We start from the raw sequence: 27,561 nt of genomic DNA on the forward strand, positions 1-27,561 counted from the left end.
AAAATGAATTATGGTTCATCCATACAATGGAATATTATTATATTATGCATCCATAAAAAAGAATAAAGAAGCTCTTTGTGTATTGATATAGGCTTCAAATATACACTGCTGAATGAAACAACAGCAGAAACAAAAAGGAACCAGAGTATAGAACTGTGTGCAGAGAATGTTATCTCTTGTGTTAAAAAAAAAAAAAGTATGTGTGAGAGGGTGGAGAATGAATCACAGAAGGCACCTTGGAAGCAAATTTTATCATGAATCTATGTTTAATAATTATTTTTACGAAGCTAGCAAACAGAAAAACCAAACCACACAAAAATAAAAAGCATCCATAATCCCTCCTCCTAGAGATCATCAATGTTAACAACTTTGTGTATTAACTTTGAATCTTTTTTCCGTACATAAGTTTCTATGTAACTATTTTTATATAAATAGAATCACATTACTAAGTTGTTTTGTAATCGTTCGTCCCTAAACAATGTTTTGTGAACCATCTCCCATGTCATTAAATAATGTACATTATTTTTAATGGTTACATATGCTGTTGTCACATTAACATAATTAATTCTTTGTTTTCTTATGGCTAGACATTTGAGTTGTTACAATTTTTTTAACATCCTAAACAGTACTGTGATAAACATCCCATATCTAAATCTTTCTATGCTCCCTTGATTGTTTTGACACAAGTGATTCCAAGAAGTGTTCATTGGGAATGCACATTTTCAATCCTAAAATGCAGGAGCCAAACTACCCTCCAGAAAGGTTGTACCAGTTTACACACTCACAAGCAGAGCAAGAAGAGACCTGTAACACCCACCCCCTCACCCCCTTTTTAAATACTTGAATAAAAAGGCCTGAATCACTGCCTACACTTGGTTTTCCCCTAAAATCTTTTCTGCTTGTCCAAGCATCTGGACTTGACTATAACAAGTGATGATCAGAACGTCCCTCTCCCTCCAGGCCGGTCTTACCACCAGTGATCAACCCCTGGATCCCTGTCCTGAGGGAACCCTGGCGAAAGAAGAAGAGGACAGAAGGATCCAAGGAAAAGCAAAAGTCAGAAAAGCAAAGTCAGAACTCTGGGGCTCTCCCATACCAGGCCCCAGGAGGCCCCAGGTCCTTGGAGAATGTAGATCCTGGTAGTCAGGGAAGAGGGTCCTAAGTAAAAACTGATTTACAAGGAATTTACTACATGCCAGGCTCTTCAGCAAGAGTTTGATGAGCAATGCCTCATTTAACTTTTACAATAACCCTATGAAAGAGTGTAATTATAGGAGTTAACCCATTCTAAGATGCACTTTTATCACATTTCACCATTTCTGAAATAAAAGAAAAGGAAGTGTGGCATCATAAATAATTGGCAGCATTTATTTTCTTTCTTAAAATAGTGTGTTTATAATCAAAAGGCACCTCACATTTAATAGAAAATGGCATTGTCCCTGTTTCATACTCAAGGATGCCAGGGTGCAGACAGGGTAAGTCAAGGGAGCTGTGACGCCCAAACTGGATCTCAGATCCAACTGACTTCAGGCCTCAGCTTTGGCCCACAAGCCTGCCCACTCAAGACTCAGCCCAGCAGGCCAGTTTCCACAACCAAATCCAGCTATTGCCTGTGTCAAAAGCGACTCAAATTAAAAGAAACTCTATGGTGCCCGTTAGTAGCTAATGCCTCCAAGTTCCTGAATTCTGGAGATTTAAAAACAAAACGACTTTGCTATTTATAACATATCTACTATTTCTGGAGCACATCCCACCACCCAAGCACAACACCAAGCTCTCTACGGATACTATCTCATTTACTCCTCCCAACAAACCAAGCACTATATTTTTTGATACATGACAGATTAAGAGTGTGTTTCTCTTTTTAATTTGTATCAATTCATACAGAAACTGTAAAATAACTAGAACATACTAGTTTATTATGTAAAGCAATGTTCTCTTTCCCCCACCTCTAGTTGCAGCAAATATTAAACATTCCTGACTTTAGTTCTCCTAGTAAGTACCTCCTAAAGTATAAATAATTTAGTCATACCCTTCTTCCTTGGTTTAGCACTTGAAGATATTATCTACCTACTATGAAAGATGAGAAATTGGTTTATTTTATTGCCTTTTCCTCCTCTCATTCTAATATTTATAGCTATTAATTTTTGATTAGCAATTTTGGTACTTAAAAAAAGTATACTTACCAGTGGTTACCAGTGGCTGAGGAAAGGGGATAGAGGGGAGTTATTGTTTAGTGGGTACAGTGTTTTAGTTTGGTATGGTGAGAAATTCTGGAATGGACAGTGGTGATGGTTACACAATAATGTGAATGCATTTAATATCACTGACTTGTTCAGTAAAAATTATTAAAACTGAAAATGTTATGTATATTTTATCACAATTTTAAAAAGTCAAATTCACCACATTTTTTTAAAAGTATTCTTTATGAGGTAGGTATTATAACGAGTCCCAATCTACAGAGGTTAAGTAACTTGCTGAAGGTCAAAAAATTAATAGTGGCAAATTCTAAACGAAGTCTTCTCTGACTCTGACTCCAAGGCTTGACCCATTCCTACTGAGCAGAGAATGTGTACATTTTCGTTCATTCAGTCAGTCAGATGTTTTCTTGAGGGCCGACTTTGTTCCTAGCACTGTCCTAGGTGTTGGAGAGTCTGTTGTGGACAGACACAAGGTGGACACAAGGTTGCACTGCTCTGCGAAGCTCACCTTAAACAATGCACGCACCTCCTGGTCCTCATTCTCCAGCGCCCAGAGCCGCCTCCTGGCTGCTTCTTGCAAGGGGCCATTTACACACCTCCTGGAGCGGCTCTTCACACTGAAGGAGAGCGTCAGATCTTAAAGAGAACAGAGTGAGAAAGATTAGGATGGAAATGCAGAAATAGGGAAGAAAGAAGTAGATAACCCCCAATGTTTCCCACACCCAACCCCTAAATTGATGTTCTCATCAGAGATTACAAGTGATCTTAACAATTCTCTGAGCACATTCTTTAAACTTTCCTCCCCCAGAAGAAAAAATGCTGAAGCCCAGAATGTTCTGGAATCACAGGGGTTGCTGCAGTTGGGTTGGTTATTTCTGTTTGTACAGAGTATATTCCTGCTCTGTCTCGCACTGAGGGAACAGTGCCACACAGAACCAGCTAGAACATATACTTCCTCCTGTGGATGACTTGTGAAACTTTCCAAAGGATACTAATTTATCCATATTTATGGAAGTATATTTATATGTCAAATTTATCATATGTAATAGATATTAATACTACATGCATTATACATATACACATGCATTTCCTCTAACCTGCTTCTTTCTGATTATGCATTTGTTGTTTGTCAGGGTAAGTGGCTAATATATTAAAGTCTACCTTTAATATCTTCAAAATGCACATTCATTCAATACTGTGAACAGAGTCTGTTTTAGGTGCTGAGATACAGCAGGAAACAAAATAGACAAGGTCCTGTTCTCATGGAGCTTGTATTCTTGGCAAGTAACCAATTCCATGAACACAGTAATTTCAGATGGAGAAAAGTGCTATGAATTAAAAAAAAAATGTTAATAGGGTAAAGAGACAGAGTGATGGAGCTGTGGAGAGTGGATAATGTTGCTGGGAAAGGCCACACTGAGGAGGTTCATCTTATAACTGCACTTTGCCATGCATCTTCTTCAGACAATAAGTAGCAATCGCATTAATAATTATCAAACACAATGAACCTTCAAGGCAGCAACTAGATAGGCACAGAGGTCTGTCTTCTAGCCCTAACTTGCCAGGGCTTTTGCAAATTCCTGAGCACATTAGAGACGGCCCCCGTCATGCTGGCCTGAGAACACAGGCAGCCTGCATTTCTGTCTTCCTGTCTTTAACCAAGAAGTCATGGAAATGCTGTGGCTGCAGGCCAGCTCTGATACAACATGCCCAGCTGACCTGACATCGGTGAGAGCTTCGGGTGGATGTTTGTTCCACTCCGTTCCTCCCTGGCCTGTGTTCTAATCTCATGCAAGCCCTCCATCTCCCGCAGTCCAGGTCCAATGTCCGTCTGGTAGCCTCACTGAGCACTGATCTCTAGGAGGAGGTAAAGCCCAGGGAGGAGGAGTCACACAGACCTGGACTCGAGGCTCGGCTCTGCCTTTGTTAACTGCACCACCCTCAGCAGTTAATTACCTCTCTACGCTTAACTTTTCTAATTAGTAAGATGGCTTTTAGAGTACTATCCCACAGGGTTTTTAAGAGGCTTACTAAATGAGATTATGTGCATAAAGCATTTTGTTCAGTGCTGGGTGCATACTAAATGTTAAATACACACATGAGCATTAGCTTTTGCCCCTTGCAACCCCCCACCCCAGTACTCCCGCAGTTACTGCTCGCTGCCCCCATCTTGTTACAATGTAATTAACCTTGACACTAATTGATTCTGTGATTTCTGTTCACCAAACCTCCTGTCCTTTCAAAGCCTGATCTAAACTCCCCTGGAGAATCTTCCTGGGAAAAGGTCCTGATAAGTGACGGCCCCTTCAACGTGACCCTCCTTGCCGTGTACTTGAATCCATGGTTATAGAACTCAAAAGACCTGGATTTAAATAAGCAAACTGCTTGTGGATCTCAACCAATGAAAGCTGATACTCAAAGCAGCATCTCTGCGCCACTGTGGGATCCTACAGTGCCCTCTTTGGACAGGTGAATAAATCAAGTTCACTCTCGTCTTAGTGTGAAGTGCATTTTGTCATTTTTTAAATCCTTCTGAAAACCGGCGGTTTAGTCATGATAATGTATCTGATTGATTCTGTCTGGGACTCTTCCTCATGAAGAAGAGGGTGGCAGTTGGAGCTGAGTCTCCCCTTCTCACCCTATGACCTTCCTGGAAACAGCATCATGGCAGAAAATGCTGAAAGACAGACAAGTTCAGGTTCAGGTGGTTAAGTTTCACCTACACGTACCCTTTGTTCACTTGCCTTCATGCACTGATAAGACAAAATGCTGACTCCACTGTGTTCATGAGACAAGAGATGGTGGGTGATTCAGCTTTTTCAGGGATGGCCCAAGCTGACAGACAGATAAGCAGACTGACACAACACCAAAAAACAGAGGGCAAGGTTTTTCTCATCGTCAACCAAGAAGTCTGACAGAATTTGAAATTGGGAAAAGAAAGAATCTGGCATGACATTACACTGTTTACATAGTGTATATCCTTCAAAACATTCATAATGCAAATCTTTTTTTCATAAATCTCAATTTTGTATGCTGGATAAAAGTACATGTTTGGGAGGCAACGTAACACCCTGGTTACAAACAAGGACCAGGGATTGAATGTCTTTCTCATCACGTATTAACTGTGCAGCACTAGGGAAGTCACCTCCCTCTCTGAGTCCCCTGTTTGCCACCTTTGAAATGCAGAGTGTGGTGCCACCTTCTAGAGGTGAGCATGTGAGGATGAGAAGTAGATGCAGGGATGACTTAGCACGTGCTTGGCATGTGATATGCCCTCAAAAGTGGTCCCTGTTATTGGATAACAGAAACTGTATCTTCTACAGGTTTATCCTCAGAGTTTCCAGTACAAGGTTCAGCCCAGGTGTAGCTCTCTCTCTGAGGATGGTTCTCTCTTTGCCAGCTTCACTGAAGTCTCTTAAGGGGAACACTGTGAAAGATATGTATTGAGAAAAAGATTTTTTCCACTTTAATTTCAAAATCTTTTTCTCCTTCTGAAAGATTCGGACAGACATCCTTCTACTCAGCCAATCTCACCCCACATACTCAACCCTTTATTCACTTATTTATTTAACCAACTCTGTATAAGGTACTGTTTTGGTAGTATACAGAATACAAACATGACCTCCATGGACCTATTCAATTATTCATGTATTTATTTACCAAACATTTTCTGAGCACCAATTATGTACAAAAAACTCTTTTAGGTACTATGTAGAATACTTAATTATTCAAAAAATTACCCCTGCCCTTCAGCACCTTAAAATCTATTTGATGATATACTTCATTTAATACAGCAAATACGTATGGAGCTCCTAATATGTGCCAGATTGTGAAGAACTCTGAGTGTTAGCTTGAGACGGCTTAGCTTAATCTTACAGGCAATGGAGAGCACTGGAAGATTTGTGAGCAAGTGAATATCATAGTCAAGATCATGCTTACAAAGATGTATTTGATGGTGGTGCCTAGAAAGGATCAGGGAGAGGGAGTTTGCAGATGGGACTGATAAGGGGATTACTGTAATATTCTACATGGAAAATATTTTTTAACTAGGTTTTGTCTTTGGGGTTTAGATACCTGGAGTCATATTCTGTGGCAGGAAACATTTTTCCTTGTTTTCAGATGAGGATATAATCTCACTGGATATGGTTGGATCCTTGGAAGAAGTTTCTTTACCTGGAGGAGATCAAATGAAAGATCATTTGCGAGAGTATAAGAAAGCCATAAGCAAGGATTGCAAGTTTTTACCAAGTGATCATTTTTTTCTCCAGGGCTGGTGGCCTAGAAGAACTCTAATTGTTATCACCATTGCCTAATAATTATTTAGTATTCAACTAAAGCATACTATCTCAATCCTACAGCAGCCTGGGTGTCCCCACTTTATTTTTTAAAAAAATTTCCCACCTACAGGTCAGACTGAGTCCCATGGCCTAGTATACTGAACATGTTCAATATATGCTGAGCCTACAAGGTCATTATAGATCTGACTACAGCAAGGTGGATAACGGAAGTGCTGGAGCAGAGCAAGTGAGAATAGCATCATAAGGGAGGTGGCTGGGGCATGGTTGTAATGGCCCTGAAATGTATGATTGTCCCCAGACTGCCCGTCTGCCCACTATACAGAGTCCTGTATGGGACTTCTTTCCTCCCCAGCTCTCTAAAGTGTTCCTGTCTTTGCAGCTGTAAAATGAGTGAAAAGGAGAGGAAAGAAAATCATAGCATAGACTAGGGTTAAAGAGGAGGCTATTTTGATGGCATGGGGTTGAAAAGAGAAGAAGAGTACAGCTATAAAGCACAAGGCAGCAGGTAAAAATGAATAGAAGGGAAATTCACAAGTATTGATATGGGATGTGGGCCTCCTTCATGGTATCCTCAAAATACAAGAGAACTCAAGTCCTTAACACATTACTGTTGGTTACTCTGTTCTTTTGAACATGACACTGCTCAAGGATTGCACCATGAGGTCAGAAGATTATAAGCATTACCTGATACTGGAAATAGGGGTTAGGAATCTTGGCTCAACCACCATTTGTCAATCATTCAGCTAATCCATCCAGCTTCTTCAATTGTAAAATGTTGGTGGATCAAACTCAAGCAGACCTACCACGCTTGCATTCTGGACCTGTGTTTCTGTTGATGCAGCCCAAGAGTGATAAGAGATGAAGTAATCACGCTCCATCCAGTCACTGCTGGTTAATGCTGAACCCAAATCCTCAAATTGCTGCCAGAAGTCTTTCCCTTCTTCTGTGCCTATACAGTGCGACTTTGAGACCCGAGCTGAGGCTCTTCCATTCTTCATAGCAGGAACAGTTAGCACTTTTTGGGGTAATGAACCGGGAATGAAATGGATTTTGGCTTGAATGGGCTGAAGGACAGGCCCATTAGCTCACAGCTCTTCATCTAGCAAATCTTGTTAGGGGTCAGTGCTGAAAGTTAGGCAGCTTAGCTAGAAAGCTGGCAGTAATGAGCCATAGTCTAGCAGGATCATTTTGTCGTTCTGCCTCCAGGAACCAGAAGTAACTATAGCAAAAAGGCTCTGGCTTGGGAATCATGAGATATGAGTGTGCACAAATCAGATTCTCCAATACGTTAGGTAACATTGGTCAAGATATTTCATCCGTCCATTTTTTGAGATTTCACATTTCCCAGTCATAAATGAGGGCTTGATCTAAATTAGCGCTTCTCAACCCTGGCTGCCTATTCAAATCCCCCAAGATGTTTTTTAAAAATATCAGTGCCTAGGCCTCATCTCCAGAAATGCTGATTTACATCGTTCATAGTGCTGCCCAGTCATGGGTATTTTTCTTTTTTTCTTCCCCCCTCCCCTGAAGAGAGGCGCGTGGGCTCACGGCGGGGCCAGCCCACCACTCACCGGAAGGCAAGGGATTCTGCCCACACACTGCTGCGGGGACTACTATGAGCTTTGGAGGGGCGGCGGCAGGGAGGTCCGGCGCCCCAACGCTCCCTCTCGGATCGCTAGAGAAGGCTTTCCCACCCAGGGCGCGTCGTCCCCCAGTCCCCCACCCATCGTCTCCCCATCAGGCCCACGTTCGCACTTCAGGAGATGCCAGTTCTCAGCTGGGGGGACGGGGGGGGGGGTCTGCGGTTGGGTAAGCATGAGGTAAACGTGAGCGTTCACGGTCAGTGGCGGGCAACGCCTGCGAAGCCTCGGGCTCCTGCGTTTGCCTAACCAGGGGGCTTGCCTGAACCCCACTTCGCATCACCCGGTCCGTCACGATAGCTCACACTCCCGCGTGCAACCCCGGCGAAGGGGGAACACACGGCCAAGTCAGTCCCCCTGCACATATGAGGACGACCCCCACAAGGCACCTGCCCCTACGAGGGACACCGGCGTGCCTCCCTTATCACCTGGACTCCCCAAGAGAGCTGCTCACCGGACTCACCACCACAGGGGGGACCCGAGGGGCTCGCTGAGAACCGGAAGCGACGCCACCTGAGGGACGCCTGGAGCCAGCCAGAGCCACCGCAGGGAGTAGGCGGGACGCTCACGCACCAACGGGGGCGCGTGGTGAGCTGTGGGACGCCTCGCGAGACCCTCCGAGAAGGCGAGGCTACAGTGTCGGCTGCGTGCGCGGACCCGGTCCGCCCGTCGCCCGCGGTGAGGCAGGGGGGAGGAGACGGAGGTCTAGCGGGGATTCCGCACCTCTGCCTTACACCACCACCAGCAGGCGGGGAGGAGAGGCAAGGGGCTGCGGCTGAACGAGAAGAGCGGTCCTGTTCGCCATGAACGTCTGGCCCTCGTCAGGCGCGACTTGGGCCTGGCCGGGAAGAGCTAGACATCACCACATCGATACAGGTATTTTTCTTAAGTTCCCCAAATGATTCTGATTTGAGCCACTATTAAGAACCATACATCTGGTGGGATGAATTGGGAGATTAGGATTGACATGTATACGCTGATGTGTATACAATGGATGACTAATCAGAACCTGCTGTATAAAAAAATAAAATTAAATTTAAAAATTTTAAAAAAAAGAACCATACATCTACATAAAGTTTTCACACTTTAATGAGTGTATGAATCACCTGGGGCTATTGATAAATTGCAGATTCTGCCTCAGTAGATAGAAGCCTGAGGTTCTTCATTTCTAATGTGCTCCCAGGTGACCATCCTGCTGGTACCAGGATCACACTTGGAGTGGCACCCTGCTTCCTTACACTAGGACAGAGTTTGAAAACTGGTATACCAGAGGCCACAGGCCACAGAAAACCCACAAACATTTTTCTTTTTTCTTTTCTTTTTTTCTCCCTGCACAGTGAAATTTTTTTTAAAACAGGAGAAAAACATAGAGATTTTATTTAACATACGTTTTATATAATGTGAAAGTCCACATGAGGAAATGAAGATCTAAAGAAGGGGAAAAACCTAAAGTATTTTATCCAAGTTTGAACAAACACAAGCAACTGAGGAAAAGTAACTAAAATATTGGGAGAGGCTAAAGGAATTTAAGAATTATTTTAACAAGCTGTTGGGGCTTTTTTTGTTTTTTTTTTAATATCTTTATTGGAGTATAATTGCTTTACAATGGTCCGTTAGTTTCTGCTGCCACACAGTGAATTTTTAAGGTTTAAATTGCTCTACATCATTTAGAAATCAGGATGTTTTACATAACCCAGATGCTTGGCTTTGCTTTGAAAACTGGAAGAACTATGGTCTGGGACCCTCATGCTTATCTGGCGACAGTCAGCTGGGACTGAGCGGTCGCTGCCATCACTATGGGGCATTTGTCCTCTGGCTATCACGGTCCTCAAACTGCCAGCTCATGTATTTACACCCAGCCCTGGCAAACTTTGTGAGTCTGTCCCTGTTGTAAGGCTCCATGAAAAGAGACAATGGCCTGAGGACCATGAGGGCCTGTGGCATGAGCCTACCTGGAAGAAGGAAGTTCATAATGGTGACCCTGGTTTGGGGGAGAGGGTAGGGCGCACAGCTCTTAAAGGACACGTGAGGTTTAGAGCAGAAAATCGCAGTTTTGCAGAATGTGATTTGTGGATAGTCTGCATCAGAATTATTTAGTTGCTTGTTTTTTAAAAGATACCTGTACCAAAAAAAAACTTGGAGTAAAAGATAGAAGAGTATCTGCATGACTTGGGGTAGCCAGCAATTTCCTAAACAGAATGGAAAAAGTACTACCCGCAAAAGAAATAATGGATAGATTGGAATACGGTAAGTGCCCTACATATGAACCTTCAAGTTGTGAACTTTCAAAGATACGAACGTGCCCAGAGAAAGTACGAAGAGCGACAAGAGGAAGAAGAAGTAACTGAAGAACCAAAGAGTTTCACAATGCAGGAAATGGCAAGGGGCTTTTCTTTATTTGAGGAGACACTGTTAGTTTTTGAGGCACAGGACCCGAACGTAGAACAGTACATGAAGGTTGCAGCAGCCGTTTAGAATGCAGTCCAGTGGTACTGTGTCATCTAGGATGAGAAAAGAAGAGCTATTACCCAGACATCACTGGATCATTTTTTCAGGAGGATAGATAGAATTGAACCCAGCAAGGAACCGGAAACTGTGCCATCAACGTCAGGTGTGAGTGAAATTGCAGCTTGCCTTCTGTCTCCTATTTCTCACGATCCTTCAGCTCTACCATCTCCCACCTCCTCCCTCTCCTCCAGTCAGTAACTCTTCTTGCCTGTTCACTTGATGCCAGCACCTGTATGCCAGCTGTTGTACTGTACTACTGTACTTTTCAAGATACTGTACTGTGAGATTAAAAATGGTTTCTTTATTTTTTGTGTTTGTTTTTTATGTATTATTTTTGTGAAAAGTATTATTAACCTATAACAGTACAGTACTATATAGCTGACTGTGTTAGTTGGGTACCTAGGCTAACTTTGTTGGACTTAAGAACAAATTAGACTTACGAGCTCGTTCTCAGGACAGAACTCATTCGTATGTAGGGGACTTACTGTACATTAAAAGCAAAAACTTCTGTTAGTCAAAAGATGTAATTAAGAGAGCGAAAAATGTGACAGAATAGAAGAAACTATAGACAATATGTGTATTCATCAAAGAATTTAAATCCAGAATATATAAAGAATGCTAAAAATATTTAAGAAATAGATGGGTAACCCACTAGAAAAATGGGCAAAAGCCTTGAATAGGCATTTCACCAAAGATAATATCCAAACAGCCAGTAGATTTATGAAAATTTTCTCAAGTTCATCAGGGAAATGAAAATTAAAACCACAGTGGAACACCTCTACACAGATTGGCAAAAATGAAAAAACAGGTAAAGCCAAGTGTTTGTAAGGATACACAGCAACCAGAACTCTCATATACTGCAAGTATGAGAATAAGTTTTGAAAATTTTCACTTTGGAAAACTGTTTGACAGTATCACTTCAAGCTGAACATATGCATAGGTACATATGCATAAGATTCAGCAGTTCCACTCCACTATTATCCCAAATAATACATACATGTGGTCACAAGAATATATCTACTAAAATACTCAGAGCAGTAGTAATTCATAATAGCCCAAACCTGGCAGCGACTCAAATGTCCATCTACACTAGAATGGATAAGTAAATGATGACATATACAATTAAATACAATATACCAATGAGAAGTAATGAATTACAGCCACAGGAAGCAGCATAGTTGGATATATTCACCTTGTGAAAATTCACCAGCTGTGTACATATAATTTCATGTACAATTCTGTATGAATGATAAATTTCAATAAAAAGATGAATTTTAAAATATTCCTGGAGCCTTCTCACTTACTCCCCTGAGAATATCTAGGGGTAGAGTCTGGAGACATGTATTTTTACCTAGCACTTTGAGGATTTCTGATGTTCTCTATAGTGTGAGAATCTCTGGAGTAGAAAGAGCTAATTCACCAACTGTTTTGGGACCCATGAGCCAGAAGACAGCTTCTTGAGAAACAGTAAAGAATCTGGAAAATCAGAGGGAGCTCTATAATGTGAAGAACAGTTAATAGTTGCACAGGGATTTACAGTTTACAGAGCTCTTTTAAACATGGAATTATATTTCATCATGAAAGATTTGAAGACTTGAGCTGGGCCTTGAAAAAGAACCAGAGACCACAACAAGAAACTATCATATCAGGGAGTGGCCAAGATGGTGGAGTAGGAAGACCCTGAGCTCACCTCCTCTCACAGGCACACCAAAATTACAACTATTTACAGAGCAGCTACTGATGAGAAAGACCAGAAGACTAGCAAAAAAATCTTCTACAACTAAAGATATAAAGAAGAAACAAGACACAGTAAGACAGGTAGGAGGAGCAGAGGCATGGTCTCGTCAAGTTCCATACCCCAAGGTGGGCAACCCACAACAGGAGGATAAATACAATTGCAGAGGTTCTCCCCAAGGAGTAAGGGGTCCAAGCTCACACTGGACTCCCCAGCCCAGGGGTCCTGCACCAGAAAGCAAACGCCCAGAACATTTGGCTTTGAAGGCCAGTGGGGCTTATTTTCAGGAGTCCCAGAGGGCTGAAGGAAATAGAGACTCCACTCTTAAAGGGCACACACAAAATCTCACATTCTCTGGGACCCAGGAAAGAGGCTACTGCTTGAAAGGAGCCTGAGTCAGACCTACCTGATTATCTTGGAGAGCCTCCCGGAGAGGTAGGAGGCAACTGGAACTCACCATGGGGACATGAACAATGGGGACAGCCATTTTTGGGATCTTGTTCTATCATGAGGACACTGGTACTGGCAAGCACCATTTTGGAATTTCCCTGTAACTTATTAGTGCTGGACCTGGCCCCACCAGCAGCCTGTCAGTACCAGTACTGTGATGTCTTAGGCCATGCAACAGGCCAGGCAAGGACACAACCCCAACCCATTGGCAGGCTGTCTGCCTTAAGACCCCCTGAGCTCATAGCCACCCCAGGACCTGGCCCTGTCTACCACAGGGCTGACTCCAGCTCCAAGATCCCCAGGCCCTGCAGCCAGAGACCCCAGGACCCAGCTCTGCCCACCAGTGGTCCAGCACTAGCCCCAGGACCCAGCCTTACCAACCCATGGGCAAGTACCAGCCCTGGGATCCCCTGGGCTCCGACCATACCCACCATCTGGCAGACATCAACCACAGCACCACTATAGCCCTGCAGCCTGCCATGTCAGGACCCAGTCCACCCACTAGCAAGTCAGCACCAGGCCCAGGACCCCATGGGACCCAGCCTTGCCCATCAGCAGGCCAGCACCAACTCTGGGACAACTTGGGCCTCACAGATAGCTGCCCTGGGATCTGGCCTCATCCACCAGAAGGTCAACACCAGCACTGGGACCCTCCAGGCCACGGCCCCACCATCTAGCAGGCTGACACCAGCTCTGAAACACCTTGGGCCCCTCAGCCAGCCATCAGAGGACCAAGCCCTTCTCACCAGTAGGCCAACACTAGCTTAGGGACACCCCAGATCCTGCAGTCAGTAATGTAAGGAACCAGCCCTGCTCAACATCAGGCTAACAATAGATCCAGGACCCCCGACCCTGCAATCACCCACCCAGAACCCAGTTCCACCCACCAGCACTAGCCCCAGCACTGCTGGGGCTCCACAGCCAGCTGCCTCAGATTACCCAGCCGTGCCTACCAGTGACCTGGCAACCAACCAGACTGGGGGCCAGCCATACCTACCAGACTACCCCAGTAGTCAGCCTGACACAACAGAAGGACCCATGCAACCCACATAGGGGGCACCCCTAGATCATATAGCTCTGGTGACCAGAGAGGAGTGCACTGCTAGTACACATAGGACATCTCCTACAAAAGGCCACTACTCCAAGATTGGGAAATGTAGTTAACCTATCAAATGCATAGAATTTTTTTTAAAAAAGCAAATTAGGCAAAATGAGGCAACAGAAGAATATATTCCAAATGAAGGAATAAGATAAAACCCCAGAAGAAGAACTAAGTGAAGTGGAGATAAGCAATCTACTAATAAAGAGTTCAAGGTAAGGATCATAAAGATGTTCAAGAGCTCAGGAGAAAATTGGATGAACAGAGTGAGAAATTAGAAGTTTTTAATGAAGAGTTAGAAAATATAAAGAACCAAACAGATGAAGAATACAATAGCTGATATAAAAAATACACTAGAAGGAATCAACAGTGGATTATATGACATAGAGGAAGAGATCAGTGAGCTGGAAGGCAGAGTAGTGGAAATCACTCAAGCTGAAAACAAAAAGAAAAAGGAATGAAAATTAATGAAGACTGTTTAAGAGACCTCTAGGACAACATCAGGCATACTAACATTCACGTTAAAGGGGTCCCAGAAGGAAAAGAGAGAGAGAGAAGGGAGCAGGGAACATAATAGCTGAAACCTTTTTAACCTAGGAAAGCAAACAGACATCTAGGTCCGGAAATCACAGAGTCCCAAACAGAATCAACCCAAAGAGAACCACACCAAGGCACATTGTAATTAAAATGTTGGAAATCACACATAAAGGGAGAATATTAAAAGGACAAGAGAAAAACAACAAATTACATATAAGGAAAGTCCCATAAGGCTATCAACTGACTTTTCAGCAGAAACTCTGCAGGTCAGAAGGGACTGGCACAAAACATTTAAAGTGATGAAAAGGAAAAACCTACAACCAAGAATACTCAACCTGGAAAGGCGTTCATTCAGATTTGATGGAGAGATCAAAAGCTAAAAGAGTTCAGTACCACCAAGCTTTACAAAAAATTTTAAAGGGACTTCTCCAAGCAAACAAGAAAAGGCCACAACTAGAAACATGAAAATTACGAAAGAAAAAAACTCATTAGTAAAGGCAAACATGTAGTAAAAGTAGTAACTCAACTACATATAAAGCTAGTAGGAAGGTTAAAAGAAAAAGTAGTAAAATCATCTGTAGTCACAATAAGTAAAGAATACACAGTACAAAAGTTATGTGTGTGTGTGTGTGTGTATAAATGCCTCACGGTAACCATAAACCAAAAATCTACAATAGATACACACACAAAAAAGAGATACAAACATAAACATAGCACTAAAGATAGTCATCAAATCACAAGAGAAAGGAACAAGAGAAGAAGAAAGAAACAAAAAAGAACTCCAAAAACAATTAACAAAATGGCAATAAGTATATACCTATCAATAATTACTTTAAATGTAAATAGACTGAATGCTCCAATCAGAAGACATAGAGTGGCTGAATGGATACAAGAACAAGACCCATACATATATGCCGCCTACAGGAGATTCACTACAGATCTAAAAACACATACAGACTGAAAATGAGGGAATGGAAAAAGATATTCCATACAAATGGAAATGAAAAGGAAGCCACAGTAGCAAAACTTATATCAGACAAAATAGACTTTAAAAAACAAAGACAGTAACAAGAGACAAAGGCACTACATAATTATCAAGGGATCAATCCAACAGGAGATATAAAAATTGTAAATATATATGCATCTGACAGTGGAGCACCTAAATACATAAAGCAAGTATTAACAGACATAAAGGGAGAAATTGACAGTAACCCAGTATTACTAGGGGACTTTGACACCCCACTTATATCAATAATAGACAGATCATCTAGACAAAATCAGTACAGAATACTGGGCTTAAATGATACATTAGACCAGATGAACTTAATAGGTTTATATAGAACAGTCCATCCAAAATCAGCAGAATACACATTCTTTTCAAGTACACGTGGAACATTCTCTAGGATAGATCACACGCTAGGCCACAAAACAAGTCTCAGGAAATTTATGAAAATTGAAATTCTATCGAGCATCTTCTCTGACCACAACACTGTAAGACTAGAAATCAACTACAAGAAAGAAAAAACTGCAAAGAGCACAAACACATGGAGGCTAAACAGTATGCTACTGAACAACCAGTGATCACTGAAGAAATCAAAGAAGAAATTTAAAAATGTCTGGAGACAGATGAAAACTAAAACACAATGATCCAAAATCTATGGGACACAGCTAAAGCAGTTCTAAGAGGCAAGTTTATAGCAATACAAGCCTACCTTGAGAAACAAGAAAAATCACAAATAAACAACCTAGCCTTATACCTAAAGGAACTAGAAAAAGAAGAACAAACACAACCCAAAATTAGTAGAAGGAAAGAAATCATAAAGATCAAAGCAGAAATGAATGAAATAGAAACTGAAAACACAGTAAACTAAGAGCTTGTTCTTTGAAAAAATAAACAAAATTGATAAACCTTTAGCCAGATTCATCAAGAAAAACAGAGAGAGGGCCCAAATCACAAGGAAAAAATTTTTTTCCTTTTCTTTAATTTTATATCTGTAGGAAATGATGGATGTCCACTAAACTTATTGTGGTAATCACTTCTTGATGTATGTAGTTCAAATCATCATGCTGTACACCTTAAATTTATACAGTGCTGAATGTCAATTACATCTCAATAAAACTGGAAAAAAAACTATCATATAGAATAAAGTACTTTAGGAAAAGTATATGATTTTTTTTAAATGACAAAGGAAATAAACCAAAAGGTCCATGATAGATATTGCTGGATCACTTTTAACCATTTTTTCTATACTTTTATCTACTTTCCAAATATTCTGTAATGGACATGCTTTGTTTTCTAAAAATGGAGGCAGGTAGAGAAGTGGCTAGGAAAAAAATCTGCAGTCAGGTAGTTCTGGACTCAATCCCTGGCTTCCTCATTAGCGATGTGACCCATGTAAACCTAGTTTATGTCATTCAGATGGGGCTGACTCCATCCCTAGCTCCAAAAGTGGACACATGACTCAAGCGTAAGCCAGTCAGGTTATGCTATACCGTGGCCAGGTGACCAAAGTTAAGCCAATGAGAACTGGTCTTAGGACTCTCCTTAGACCTCTTCAGGAAAAGATTCCTTTCCACTGCACTTGAAGCTGTGAATATGACAGTCTGGAGCTATGGGGCCCACCACAGGGAGAAAGTTTGCCTGCGGTTGAGGCCAACCCAGTACAAACAGAGCTTAGGAAAGATAACTTCCAGATAATATCATTTGAATATTTTGACCCAGACATACCTGAAACAAACAACCCCTGAACTTTTCATTTATGAATCAATAAATTACTTTCTGGAAGCTAGTTTTATTTTTATTATTATTATTGGTCAGAGAAAGTTACTAACACTCAATTCAAAAAACGCAGAGATTTATTTAAAAACTGCCAAACTAGACCTAAATAGACCTTTCTCCAAAGAAGACATACAGATTGCCAACAAACACATGAAAGGATGCTGAACATCACTAATCATTAGAGAAATGCAACCACAATGAGATATCACCTCACACCGGTCAGAATGGCCATCATCAAAAAATCTAAAAACAATGAATGCTGGAGAGGGTGTGGAGAATAGGGAACCCTGTTGCACTGTTGGTGGGAATGTAAATTGATACAGCCACTATGGAGAACAGTAAAGAGGTTCCTTAAAAAACTAAAAATTGAACTACCATATGACCCAGCAATCCCACTACTGGGCATATACCCTAAGAAACCCATAATTCAAAAAGAGACATGTACCACAATGTTCATTGCATCCCTATTTACAATAGCCAGGACATGGAAGCAACCTAAGTGTCCATTGACAGACGAATGGATAAAGAAGATGTGGCACATATATACAATGGAATATTACTCAGCCATAAAAAGAAACGAAATTGAGTTATTTGTAGTGAGGTGGATGAAGCTAGAGTCTGTCATACAGAGTGAAGTAACTCAGAAAAAGAAAAACAAATACCGTATGCTAACACATATATATGGAATCTAAAAAAAAAATGCTTCTGATGAACCTAGGGGCAGGACAGGAATAAAGACGCAGATGTAGAGAATGGACTTGAGGACACAGGGAGGGAGAAGAGTAAGCTGGGACAAAATGAGAGAGTAGCATTGACATATACACACTACCAAATGGAAAATAGATAGCTAGTGGGAAGAAGCTGCATAGCACAGTGAGATCAGCTCAGTGCTTTGTGACCACCTAGAGGGGTGGGATAGGGAGGGTGGGAGGGAGATGCAAGAGGGAGGGGATATGGGGATATATGTATACATATAGCTGATTCACTTTGTTATACAACAGAAACTAAGACAACATTGTAAAGTAATTATACTCCAATAAAGATATTAAAAAAATAAAATAAAATTGACTTTGGCACAGAAAAAAAAAACAACAACTGCCAAACTGCTTTCCAAAATGGCTGTGCCATTTTGCATTTTCATCAGCAATGTGTGAAAGTTCCACATTCACATCAACACTTGATAGTATCAGTCTTCTTAACTGTAGCCATTCTAGTAGGTTTGCAGTTTTATCTCATTGTTTCAATTTATACTTCCCTAATGATGTTGAATATTTTTTCACATGCTTATTTTCCATCGCTGTATTTTCTGAATGAAAGTGTCTGTACATTTTACTTGGGTTGTTTACCTTCTCATTACTGAGTTATAAGATTTTTTTTTAATATTCTGGATACAAGTGTCAGATATGTGGTTTACAAATATTATCCCCCAGTCTATGGCTTCCTCTTTATTTTGTTGGTCGATTTATATAGGTGGTAGAAAAGCAGGATTACTGGTAAAGAGCTCAGCAGGATAGGGGTGAATGAACTTTGCATGCACATGAGCTGACAGAGGACATACTGGAGAGGTGAGTGGTCATGGGACTAAAATTGATAAATATGGTAGAGTCAGGATAGGGAGAGCATTTTAAGGAAGGCAGAGGAATTTAGATTGGATATAGCAAGCAATATGGAGCTATGAAACATTCCTGCACATAGGCGTGGCAAAACAAAAGTGGAAATTCTACGTGGGATAGCACAGGAAGGACAGAGAGAGGCAAGGAGAAGCAAGGAGGATAGCTGAAAAATTGTATGGCAGTCCATGGGTGTGAGTGTGAGAATATGGACTGTGATCTTGGCAAATGAGAAGTCAGGGAATAAAGTGAATGACACTATATTTTAAAGTTAGAAAAGGGAAGGCATCTTGACATTTTAAATATGAGATATAAAGATGAGGAGAGGCAATAATTACAGAAAACGAATATTTTGAAGGGAATAAAAGACCGTTGAGTTCCACTCCTAATTTTACTGTTGAGAAACTAAGGCCCCAGAGAGGAGTAATGATTTTACTGGGGTCACAGAGCAAGTCAGCAATAGAGTCAGAGGCCATCCAGATCATTGGGTGCAGACCTTGCCAGTTCCACTACATAAACCCAACCTCAGAACGCTGAGATGTATGGTTTTCAACTTGGGAAATATTTCACTCACAGAAACTTGCTGGAAATGAGAATTCACTGCTATTTCTCCTCTCTCAGTCTCTCCTTGATCCCACCCATCCACCACCACTCCCAACGTTAAGAAGATAACTAAACAGTAAACATTTCCCTGCATTCTTTTCTTCTCCACCCACATTTTTTTTCTTTGACCTGACAAGCATACAACCAGCAATTTTTTTTTTCAACCAGCAATTTTATGATGTAAACCCACATTGTCCTTGTTGGAACAAATACCAAATTAGAATTACAGCTACATTTATCTACATGAATATATCTTAGATCATAATGTTGAGCAAAATAAATAAATAAATTAAAGCAGTTTGCATAATGATATCATTTTAAGTTTAAAAATCTTCAAAATAAATTCTTTGCAGTGATACGAGTACACAAATATGTAATAAAAGCACAAAACCACTGAATTCATGAATGTGATTAATTTGGGGGAGGGAGAGTAGGTAGTGAGATTGGGAAGAACTACCAGGGGACCCTAACTGTATCTGTAATCTTTTATTTTTTCAAAAAGTAAAAGAAAGAAATAAAGAAGTTCTGAAGCTAATTATGACAAAAAGTAGAAATTTGCATATTGTTCTCATAGTCTCTATTATCAGTATGTTCAAAGCACCTCATGAATTTTTCAAAGCTCAAATGTGAAGCATCGTTTACTATTGTCAGCATTCACCCCCCCATCTCCTATAATTTTACTGATGATTCATATTTACCAAAAAGGTTGAAAGGAAAGTTACAAACAACAGCGATCAATGTAGGCAAATGTATCTCTCCCACATCCTCTGTTTAAGGGTGTAAGTCTGCCAGATGTCTTCAAGATAGTGTTGAAAGATAAGGGGGCAGTGCTAGAAGCTTTTAGACCAACAAATCTTGACATGACTTGCTCTGTGATCCTAAGTGAGCAAATGTAGTTTAACGGTGGGAAGAATTTCCAGGGGTCCAGAAGCCAGAAATAATGGCAGTTACTAGAAACCCACCCCCTGCCCACATGCAATCAGGAGATTTACGTGAGTAAGTAAGAAACATCACGGAAACAGATGCTGCAGGCAGAGTCTATGTGTGAGAATGCAGCACACCTGGGGGGTGTCAGGGACAATGTTTATCATAGTGTCACACCAAGGCAAACCAGCTGGGCAGCTGTCCGGGGCTTAGTACTGTCAAACCTTCTTCTTTCCTGCCTCCCTAACCCCTGAGGACTGTTGGTCCTCACTGTTTACTCCCACTGAAACAGACACAATGACTGAAGCAGCCAAAGAAGCAGGAGCACAGACTCCTACTCCAGTGGAGTAAGGAATAGGAAGAAGGGATGTGGGAGTGGTCCCTATTAGCTAACAATAAAACAGCCCAAAGTTACTGAGGGTTTATCAGAAGCCAGACACTGTGCTAAATCCATGAGATAAATTGTCTGATTTAATCTTCACAAAAGCTCCGTGTGATAGATACTATCATTAGATTGATTTTACAGACAGGAAAACTGAGGTTCGAAGAATATGAGACTTGCCCAAAGTCACACACTATTAGGTCACTCCAGCATGTGTCTCATACTTTGTTCCATTTCTCTAGGATAAATAGGGGGAAGCTAGAAGGGGATGTTTACAACAACTGGCCTCAGACCTATAACACCATATCATCCTCCCTAGGGAAATCCCCTGACAAGTACAGAAAACAGTTTGGGGAGATGGCATGAAAAGCCTCAGTAGAAATAAATATCAGGCTGACTCCTGGTGAAAAAGTGAATCCAGGATGCCAACCAATTCAATGGCAAAAATCTGGTGAAACAATAATATAATTGAATGATAGTATTATAAGAACTTTGAGGATGTTTTCTTCAGTGTTGGTTGGTTGGTTGGTTTTGAGCTGCAGAATTCTTTTACATGAAATCTTGGGTTGAACAACAGGATGTCAAACAGGAGTAGAGCTGCTCCAGCTGAAGCTGAGTGTCAGGGACTAGGAGCAGAGCTCCCTAAGATACCTTCACAGGCTGAGTTAACCCCCTCATTTTATAGATGAGAAAAGGGAGGCCTAGAGAGAGAGCATGACATGCCAGGGTCATAGAGATGTGATTAATCTGCCTTGTTTTATTTATTGTGCTTTATTAACTGTGTACCAGGTTGTTTTTTGTTTGTTTGTTTGTGGTATGCGGGCCTCCCTCTGTTGTGGCCTCTCCCGTTGCAGAGCACAGGCTCCGGACGCGCAGGCTCAGCGGCCATGGCTCACGGGCCCAGCCGCTCCGCGGCATGTGGGATCCTCCCAGACCAGGGCGCAAACCCGGTTCCCCTGCATCGGCAGGGGGACGCGCAACCACTGCACCACCAGGGAAGCCCTGCCAGGTTGTTTTAACTGTTTCACATGTAGACTTAATCCCTACCACAGCCCTATGAGGAAGGCATAATTATATCATAAAATCTACAGGTGAGGAAACTGAAACACAGAAAGGTTAAATAAATTGCTCAAGCCAAATCGAACTAAGATCAAATCCAGACATTCTGGCCTCAAAGGCCAGGTGATTAACTCTGAGGATGCCTGTTAAGAGGAAGTAGACTGAGTCAGATCTAGAACCCAGGTCCCTGCCTTACAGACCAGTGGTCCTTCATGTTCCCACAGCCCCCATTCAATGTCTGCTCCCATGGGGTGCAATGACAACAGGATTTAGGGTGAGGGTCTGAAAAGTATATACATCTTAGAAATCTGGAGAAGCTTTCTTCCAGATTTGTTTCCTAGGTGAAGGTCATGCCTTTGTGCCAAGGGCATTTGCTTGCTTATAAAGTCTAGGGTGGCTTAGTCTGGGAGCCTCTCCCTGCTGGAGGTACCAAGGTGCCTAGGCTGAGACTTCAAGCAGAGGAAGCAGAACGTGGCTGCTTCAGATTCGCTTTAGAAACCTCTAGTGCCTTCCATGTTGTCGAGCCCAGGTCACAAGACTACAGGGGGAAGTCATCTCTCAGAAAGTAGAAGGCCTTAGCTAGAGGTTCTCCTGGGCTCCCCCTCCAAGGAAACATGGCAGTGCTCCAGGAAGATACAGAATCCTAACAAGGGTTAGGAATGATTTCTTGGTGTAATGTTCTTCTGTCTCCCAAGCAAGTCCTCCCCCAAAGCTACCACTCATCCTGATAAATGCCATACATGAGACCACAGGGCCTCACCTTGGTCTTGCTGTGAGAAGAAGCGAGGAGCTTGTATTAAGGTGACCAACAACCCCAGTTTGCCTGGGACTGTCCCGGTTTTAGCACTGAATGCATCCTGGGAAAGCCCTGGGTTCCAGTGAAACCGGCAAGGTTGGTCACCCTGTGTCAAGTCTCAGATGACTTGACAATTCTTAGAGCAACAACTCTGTGACCTCAATTTGACGTACAAAAAAAAAAAAAGAAAGAAAGAAAAATCACACTATAACAGGTAGGAGGCAGGAAACTGCCTGTTTTTCTCCAGTAACATTAACCCTGACAAAAATAGGGTTGAGTGGCTTAGGCCAAGTTTATGACCACTCCTGGGCCCCAGAGGAGCTAACTGCCTGAGCTTTCTTCCTGAACTAGGGAATCTTGGGAAGAAAGGAAGGAAGGGCTTAGTCACACCCTGGGAATGGTAGCCAAAAGCAGCATTCTCTTCTCCTCCTAGAGCAAGCTCAAAGCCTCTTTCTTCAGGAAAAGTAGATGCTTCCCAGGCTTCACTCCCTTTTCACAAAACCAGAATGACAAATACTAAGTGAGGAAGGGAGAAGAAGAAGCCAGAAAGTACAACCATCTCCCCATCTTTAGAAGAGTAGCTCCCCCAACCCAGCAGATCCCTAAGCCTTCACTGGACTCACCACCTCAGCCAAGCCACAGGCCTGGGCCCCCCAGGAAACTCACCTGGCCCCCAGGACAGACTCGGCTCCCAAGGGATGCAGAAGCAGCCACCCATGTGTGCACCATCCTCCCCGGGCCAAGGCCCCTGGGAACACCAGCCAGAGGAGCACTGGGAGGGGACAGCCTCCCAGCGGTGTCCCTCCTCCCGCCTCCTCCCTGGCACATGAGGGACCAAGTCCTGCTCAATGCACAATGCAGTCTTTGATATCCTGGCTGTGGCAGCAGGCCCGGGGAGGATGGGAGGGGCAGCCCAGCCCTCAGGACCCGTAGTCCTTGCACTGTCAGGCCTCTGACTGGGGAGCAGAGCTCCTCCCTGCCTCTCTACAGATTGCTTCATGCCTATCAGGCTGTGGCACATTCCACACATTCTAGGATTGAGATACATAGTTTGGTTCTTATGGGGGTGGATGGGATGGGGGGGCTGCGGGGGGAGGAGGAATCAAGGCTGCTGCTGTTCTTGCTCCCTCCCTGACTGGCTTGGCCCACACTAACTTGCCTGCTACTGGGAATGGGCTCCCCACCCATCCTCTCTGTGCAAACACCTCCCTTGGCTATCTGGGTGAAGCTGGACCTGTGGGCGCAGCATCTTACCTCACCCCCAGCAGCATCAGTAAGCCAACGCCCAGCCCTGACTCCCAAAGTCTTGGTCAGAAGGAATCCAGGAAATCTCCTGCTGTAGCCCAGCATCTTACAGATAAGAGGATGGAGAACCAGGTATGTTAAGGCCACAAGTATGCACAAAAAACGGGTCACACTAGACCAAACTTTTCCATTTTGGATAAGGAGCAGAGCAGGGGGATGCAGTTGATACACTGTGGCTGAATTTCAGAAAACCTCCCATGACATCTCCTAAAGGAGATGGAGAAAATATAGCTGAATGCCAACAATGTTAGAGGTGTGACTGATCCAACTACCTAGCTCAAGGATTATTAATTACTTACTGTTTCCTTAATGCCCAAAGCACAGGTCGGTGGTGAGTGGTCCAAAGAGTGAGGAGGTGTGGCCTAGGGAAGGCAAGGGTCCTGACTTGCAGGCTGCTTGGAGGCTGAACTTGCGATTAGTCTCACCAGCACTTTAAGGAGGGAGGTGGCCTGGCCAAGGTTATATTCTGGCAGGAGCACTGGGATGACAGTGTGAAGGATAGCCTAGGGGTCAGTCTCACTGGAGTGATCAGGGGTGTCCACTGCACATCCCAGCTCAGCCCTAGGTGACAGGGCCATGTCTCTGAAGTCTGGCTTCAATTTCAGTGTTTACCTGTCTTGACTCCTAGTGACTGAATGTTTGCTATAGGTCAGGCACTTATCATACACTATTTCATTTAAATCCCATAACAGCCCCATAATATTAGCATTATCATCTCTATTTTGTAAGTGAGAAAGCTAGCGCAAGTATAATTGCCCAAGGCCCCACCATTTATGATTGTCAGATTCAGGGCTTGAACCAGGTCTAGTTGATTCCACAGCCCAGGAGCTTCTCTTTTCTAATATTCAGGCTCTTTCCATGACTACAATGAGGAAGGATTTGGCGATCTGATGCTGAGCCCTCTGGAGCTAGCTGAGCACTTACGGAGGGCCCGGGAGAGGAGGGCTGGGATGGGGCCAGGAATGCAGGGACACAGGGTCTCTCTGATCACAGAACTGCCATGGAGGATGTTTTCCTTGCACACATCTGTTTAAAGTTTCCGCTTCCCATAATGTGTCTCATGTCTTTTCCCCTCACCAAAGCACAGTGTTTTAAGTACGAATTAGGATGTTTTCTTGGGCCTAGGATAAAAGGGCAAGGGTTCCTTTAGAAAGCAGCCACTCAGAACTTTGGGAGGTATGTGGCAATCAGTGAAGAGAAACCATGGTCTAATTTGCACATGATAATGAATGCTCAGACTTAACATTTCTCTTTGACTTGGCTGCACACCATTTCTATACAGGTGCAGCAACAGAGGTCAGAAATTGTAAATGATCAAGACCAACCAATGGAAGGAACCACAGGCCATCTGTCAGAGATGATACCCTGAGGCAGTTGGTTGAGACACACATTTTGGTGAATCTGAAATAAATGGTTCATTTTGGAAAAAGTCATTGCTTCTCTTGAGATGCAGGAAATCAGTGCTCTTCTGCTTATGGGTAGCTCAGATGAACTAGCAAGAACAAAGAGCTTCCCAGACAAGAGAGCAGCAGGTACAAAGGCACTAAGGCTGGAACTTGCCTAGAAAGCTAAAGGAAAAGTGTGTGGTCGGAGTCTAGTGAGGCAGGACGGGATATAGAGATGAGGTCAGTGAAGGCAGCAAGAAGCCAGGTTGTGTGGGACTTTGAAGGCCATCTAAAGGCTTCAGCTTGTACATTGTGTGAGATGGGAGCCAATGGAGGGCACTAAATAGAGGAGTCATGTGACTGACTTATGATTGTAAAGGGTCTCTGGCTGCTCCTTGGAAAATAGGCTGCAGCTGGAATTCCAAGTATGCAGCAATTGTAACAACCAGGAGAGAGATGATGATGGCTTGAACCAGGGTAATAGCAATGGATATTTTTGAATGAAGAGCATATCAGTAAAAGTTCTCTAAGGGAAACATCCAGTAGAAGATATATATGTGTGTGTGTGTGTGTGTGTGTGTGTGTGTATATTTATATATATATATATATATATATAAACATGGTACAATGTTCCTCTGGTGTGTGACCAGGCATTCTGATTTGTTATGGAAACCAGACACCCAGATTTTCAGGTGAACTTTCCAAATTTTTAAATATTCACAAACTGATTCAGAACATCTTCAAATCACTGTGTGAGCCAATACTTCAGGGCAGATAAACATGCCTACAGGCCCAATCCAGCCCAAGACCAGCCAGTTTGCCACTTTAGATGAAAAACTGAATTTTTTTCTTGTAAAATGTACAATCTATTTGGGATAATAATACACGCACTTGGGTATGACAATTCAGCGGAAGAACTGAAAGACCATGTTATGGGTAGAATTGTGGCCCCCCAAAGTGATATATTGAAGACTTAACCCCCAGTACATCAGAATGTGATTTTACTTGGAAATACAGATTGTCGTAGATGTAATTATTTAGGTTCAGATGAGTTCATACTGTAGTAGGGTAGGCCCCTAATTCAATATGACTGGTTTCCTTATTTAAAAAAACAAACAAAAAATAAACCCACCCTGTGAAGAGATAGAGACACAGAAGGTGACAATGAACAGAGAAATTAGAATTCTGCAGCTGCAAGCCAAGGGATGCCAAGGATTGCCAGCAACCACCAGAAGCTAGGAAGAGGCAAGGATCCTTCCTCTGCAGGTTTCAGAGGGCGCATAGCCATGCAAATACCTTGATTTGGGGCTTCTAGCCTCCAGAATTATGAGACAGTAAGTTTCTGTTGTTTTAACCACTCAGTTTGTGATACTTTGTGAGGGCAGCCCAAGGAAACAAATGTAGACCACATGAGAGAGAACAACGGGTCACTTATTCAATCACATTATTCAGTGAACAAATAATTATAGAACATCTGCTATACCTAGGCATTGATCTAAGTTGTGAGGATACAGCAGTGAACAAAACAGACAAAAGACTCTCCCTTGTGTAGCTTACATTCTAGTGAGGGGAGAAAGACAAGAAACAGTAATAAGTAACTTATGCAGTGTGTTAAAAAGATGGAAAATGTTACAGAAAAAAGGAATGGAACTGCCAGAGTAGAGAGGCTGCAGTTTTCAAAAGGGCGGAGAGAGAGTTGTCACTGAGAAGGTGACAACTGAGTGACATGGGGGGCAGAGGGGATCATGGGCATCCAGGAGAAGAGCCTCCCAGGAAAAGGGAAGTGCCAGCGCAAAGGCCCTGAGGCAGGAGCCTGCCGGCATGCTGGTGGAAGAGCAAGGGAGGGTGTAACTTGAGCAGAGTGAAAACGGGGCAGGAATCAGAGGGTACCCCCAAAGGAGTAATTAAAGAGAGTTTAAAGAAGAAGCTATTTACAATAGTGTGGGCAGGGTTAAAGAAAACCAGCAAGGATGGTGAGGCACCCGAGGGTTAGGAAGACTAAAAAGCCATTAACATCCTGAAGGGAAGCCTGAAGGGACAAGAGAATGGCTGTTGGAATCTAGCAAGAGCTGGACGCAGGCCAGGACTAATGACAGGAGCTGTGTTACTAATAGTGGAACACAGCTGTGGCCTAGCCAAGGCCATATGTGCACAGGGGGCAGAGGAATAAATACTCCATCCGCTCACCTCCCATCTTCCATTGACTGAACACAACTGGAAGCCAAAGGGTGAGAGAGCTGAGTTGAGGAT

The 27,561-nt window shown here is 42.8% G+C and overlaps 1 protein-coding gene across 1 annotated transcript in view; it reads right to left on the reverse strand.

Annotated features, from left to right (window-relative positions):
• The window catches only part of SH3TC2 (SH3 domain and tetratricopeptide repeats 2), a 62,112-nt gene extending 38,746 nt beyond the window's left edge, over positions 1-23,366 (reverse strand). The window contains exons 1-3 of the mRNA XM_028492594.1: positions 23,288-23,366; positions 6,276-6,374; positions 2,710-2,837 (exon numbers count right to left, since the gene is read on the reverse strand). Coding sequence (XP_028348395.1) covers positions 2,710-2,837; positions 6,276-6,374; positions 23,288-23,339 — 279 coding nt within the window. The 5' untranslated portion in view covers positions 23,340-23,366. The remainder of the gene's footprint in view (positions 1-2,709; positions 2,838-6,275; positions 6,375-23,287) is intronic.
• Between the last annotated feature and the right edge of the window lie 4,195 nt (positions 23,367-27,561).

This window comes from Physeter macrocephalus, chromosome 8, assembly GCF_002837175.3.
Source record: "Physeter macrocephalus isolate SW-GA chromosome 8, ASM283717v5, whole genome shotgun sequence".
Classification (NCBI taxonomy): domain Eukaryota; kingdom Metazoa; phylum Chordata; class Mammalia; order Artiodactyla; family Physeteridae; genus Physeter; species Physeter macrocephalus.